The following is a 3,015-nucleotide window of genomic DNA, read 5'->3' as shown; positions in this document are numbered from 1 at the left end:
ATTGTTAATTCTCCGTATCAATGTAAGTTTGTATTCATGATGTTCGTTGCTATCCTTGGTCATGTTTCATTTATGTACGGGTGTTTGTTTGCTTCCGCATGTGCATTATTCTTTGTTCTGGATTTTGGGTCGGCGACGCGTCCTGGGACGTCGCACTGAATCGGCCGATGGAAGGGGTTGTCGCGTGCCTTAGCGTTCGGGGCGTGACATCCCCCGTTGATTTGGTATCAGAGAAAGGTCAGCTCGATCCAACTCGGTCGAAGTCTGGAGTGATAAGGAGCGATGACCATGGGTAGCTAAATAGGGTGACTTGTGTGCTACGTGTACCTCCAGACTGTTTGAATTCGTGATTGAGTGATTGTTGTGAATGACCCGTAAAGTGCAGGTGCGGCAGGACCCGAGGTAAGTACACATATCTCTTGGTTGAGGCTTCGTGCCGTTGTGATTGACTGCTTGCTATGTGATTTCTATTGTGATTTCTTGCCTAGGACCTTAGACTGGTGTAATTTGGCTTAGGTCTCTAATTCCTGAATGGAATTATAGCAGGTAGGTGAGTGGTGAGGAAAAACTGTAGGGATAAGCAGAGGAATGGGGACAAGAGGTCAGTCAAGTGCCATGGGCCAAGAAGCAAGAGACCCAAGGCTTGATGCAGTTATTCAGACGCTGCAGGAAATAGGGAATTTGATGGGAAGGCAAGCTCAAGAGAGGGCTGCTAATATTGCCCAGGCTGCAGCAGCTGCTGCTGTCAATGGAAATCAAGCCAATCTTGGGCAGGCTCAGGTAGTTGGGAATAGGCAGATGCACCAACTGGTGGAGCAGTTCCTAAAGTTAAAGCCGCCAAAGTTCGACGGAAAGGGTGACCCCGAGGCCGCGCCGCGTTGGGTGGAAGAGTTGGAGAAGGCCTTCGAAGTTCTGGGGTGCACCGAGGCCAAGAAGGTGACCTTGGCCGTGTATCAGTTGCAGGAGAATACTAGTGATTGGTGGAAGGCCACCAGGGGGAGAGTGTTCGCTGAAGGTACCGCCCAGACTTGGGATGTGTTTGCTGAGAATTTTAACGAGAAGTATTTCTCAGTAAGTGCCCGAGAAAGGAAGATGACAGCTTTCTTTAAACTGCGTCAGAACCAAATGACTGTGGATCAGTATGAGGCAGAATTTGCTAGGCTGTCTAAGTTTGCGCCAAGGATGGTAGATCATCCTGAGGATAAGGCGCGAAGGTTTCGGGATGGACTGAGAGCCGACATTCGCAGTCAGTTGATACCAGTGAATTTGAGAACTTATGAGGAATTATATGAGAGGGCTCAGGCTATCGAGCAGGATGCAACAGATAGGGCCGCCGCATCTGGATCGTGGTTCGCCTCGGCTAAGGACAACCGCCGCTTCGGAAAGAAGCCGATGACGGGAAATAGACGTTTTGTCCCTCCCGTAAGGAAAAACATCGGGAAGCCGAACCACCCGCAGAGCAGGTTTGGGGCATGTTTCAAGTGCGGGAGCATGGACCACAAGATAAGGAACTGCCTTCAGCAACGCTCAGCAGGACCGCCGATGCAACCACAGCAGCCCAGGGTCGAGAATCAGACTGGGAATCCCCCACCGGCTATTCAAGGTAGACCGCCAGCGTAAGGAAGGGTGTATGCGATGGCGCGAAGGGAGGCTGAGGACACGCCAGGCATGGTCACAGGTACAGTCTCTCTCTGTGATCATGCTGCATATGCCTTGTTTGATCCGGGGGCTACCCACTCGTTTATATCGGAGCAATTTGTTAGATAGATTGGAATTGAACCAGTGTTGCTTGAGGTTATGTTGTGTGTGACGACCCCGCTGAATGATAAAGTGTTAGTCTCGCTAGGGTGTCCTGACTGTAAAATAGTTATTGGGGGTAGAAAAGAAAGGATAGACTTGGCAGTTTTGGCCATGTATGATTTTGATGTGATTGTCGAGATGGATTGGCTGGTTAAGCAAAAAGCAGTGTTGGATTATAGTATCAGGGTGATCCAATTCAATCCGATTGGACATCCTAAATTTGAGTTTCAGGGAAACTGAGGAGGAACCTCGATCCCTTGGATTTCTTCTCTTGAGATGACCAAGTTGTTGGATGAGGGTTGCGAAGGATATTTGGTGAATGTGGTTGATCTGACAGTTGCAGAGCTGAAGTTGGAAGAGATACCCGTGGTGTGCAATTTTCCTGAAGTCTTTTCTCAGGAATTGCCGGGTTTGCCACCAGAAAGAGAAGTGGAATTCGTAATCGAATTGGCCCTAGGAACTGAGCTGATCTCGAAGGAACCGTACCGGATGTCCCTGTCGGAACTGAAGGAGTTAAAAGTCCAGATGCAAGAATTGTTGGACAAGGGATTTATCCAACCAAGTGCGTCTCCATGGGGAGCGCCGGTGCTATTTGTAAGGAAGAAGGATGGAACATTGAGGTTGTGTATAGACTACCGGCAGCTGAACCAAGTGACTGTCAAGAATAAGTATCGACTGCCGAGAATAGACGACCTGTTTGATCAGTTGTAAGGAGCCTCAGTGTTTTCTAAGATCGATCTACGGACAGGGTATCATCAATTGAGGATCAGGAAAGAGAACATACCTAAGACGGCCTTTAGGATGAGATATGGGCATTATGAGTTCACAGTGATGCCTTTTGGTTTGACTAATGCCCCCGCTACCTTCATGGATTTGATGAATCGGGTATTTAAGGAGTTTTTAGATCGGTTTGTTATAGTCTTCATTGATGACATTTTGGTATACTCGAAGAGCCCGGAAGAGCATGAGGAGCCTTTGAGTGAAGTACTACGAACCTTGAGAGAACACGCACTCTACGCCAAGTTCAGTAAGTGCGAGTTCTGGCTCAACCGAGTGGCATTCCTTGGACATATAATTTCCGGAGAAGGAATCTCTGTGGACCCGACTAAGATTGAGGCAGTGACTAAGTGGCCAATGTCACGCCCCGAACCCCACGACACGTAACATCCCTACCTTGGTCGATTTGCGTGCGACGTCCCAGGAAGCATCGCCGAC

The 3,015-nt window shown here is 48.9% G+C and overlaps 1 protein-coding gene across 1 annotated transcript; it reads left to right on the top strand.

Annotated features, from left to right (window-relative positions):
- The first annotated feature begins 588 nt into the window (after positions 1-588).
- LOC130140384 (uncharacterized) lies at positions 589-1,620 on the top strand. The gene is made up of 2 exons (XM_056319596.1): positions 589-1,139; positions 1,248-1,620. Exons 1-2 carry the CDS (start codon positions 589-591, stop codon positions 1,618-1,620), a joined length of 924 nt encoding a protein of 307 aa, XP_056175571.1.
- The last annotated feature ends 1,395 nt before the right edge of the window (positions 1,621-3,015 follow it).

Source organism: Syzygium oleosum, unplaced genomic scaffold, assembly GCF_021117445.2.
Source record: "Syzygium oleosum isolate NSW1041296 unplaced genomic scaffold, Sole_v2.1 Sole_v2.18, whole genome shotgun sequence".
Classification (NCBI taxonomy): domain Eukaryota; kingdom Viridiplantae; phylum Streptophyta; class Magnoliopsida; order Myrtales; family Myrtaceae; genus Syzygium; species Syzygium oleosum.
Note: the sequence above shows the minus strand (reverse complement) of the source record. Positions and strands in the feature narration are given on the sequence as shown.

What these genes read in the sequence shown, in the direction of transcription:
- LOC130140384 (XM_056319596.1), top strand. Translation starts at nt 589, where the DNA reads ATGGGGACAAGAGGTCAGTCAAGTGCCATGGGCCAAGAAGCAAGAGAC. An exon ending in AACCAAATGACTGTGGATCA is followed by an intron (nt 1,140 to 1,247) that starts GTATGAGGCAGA and finishes CGACATTCGCAG; the next exon opens with TCAGTTGATACCAGTGAATT.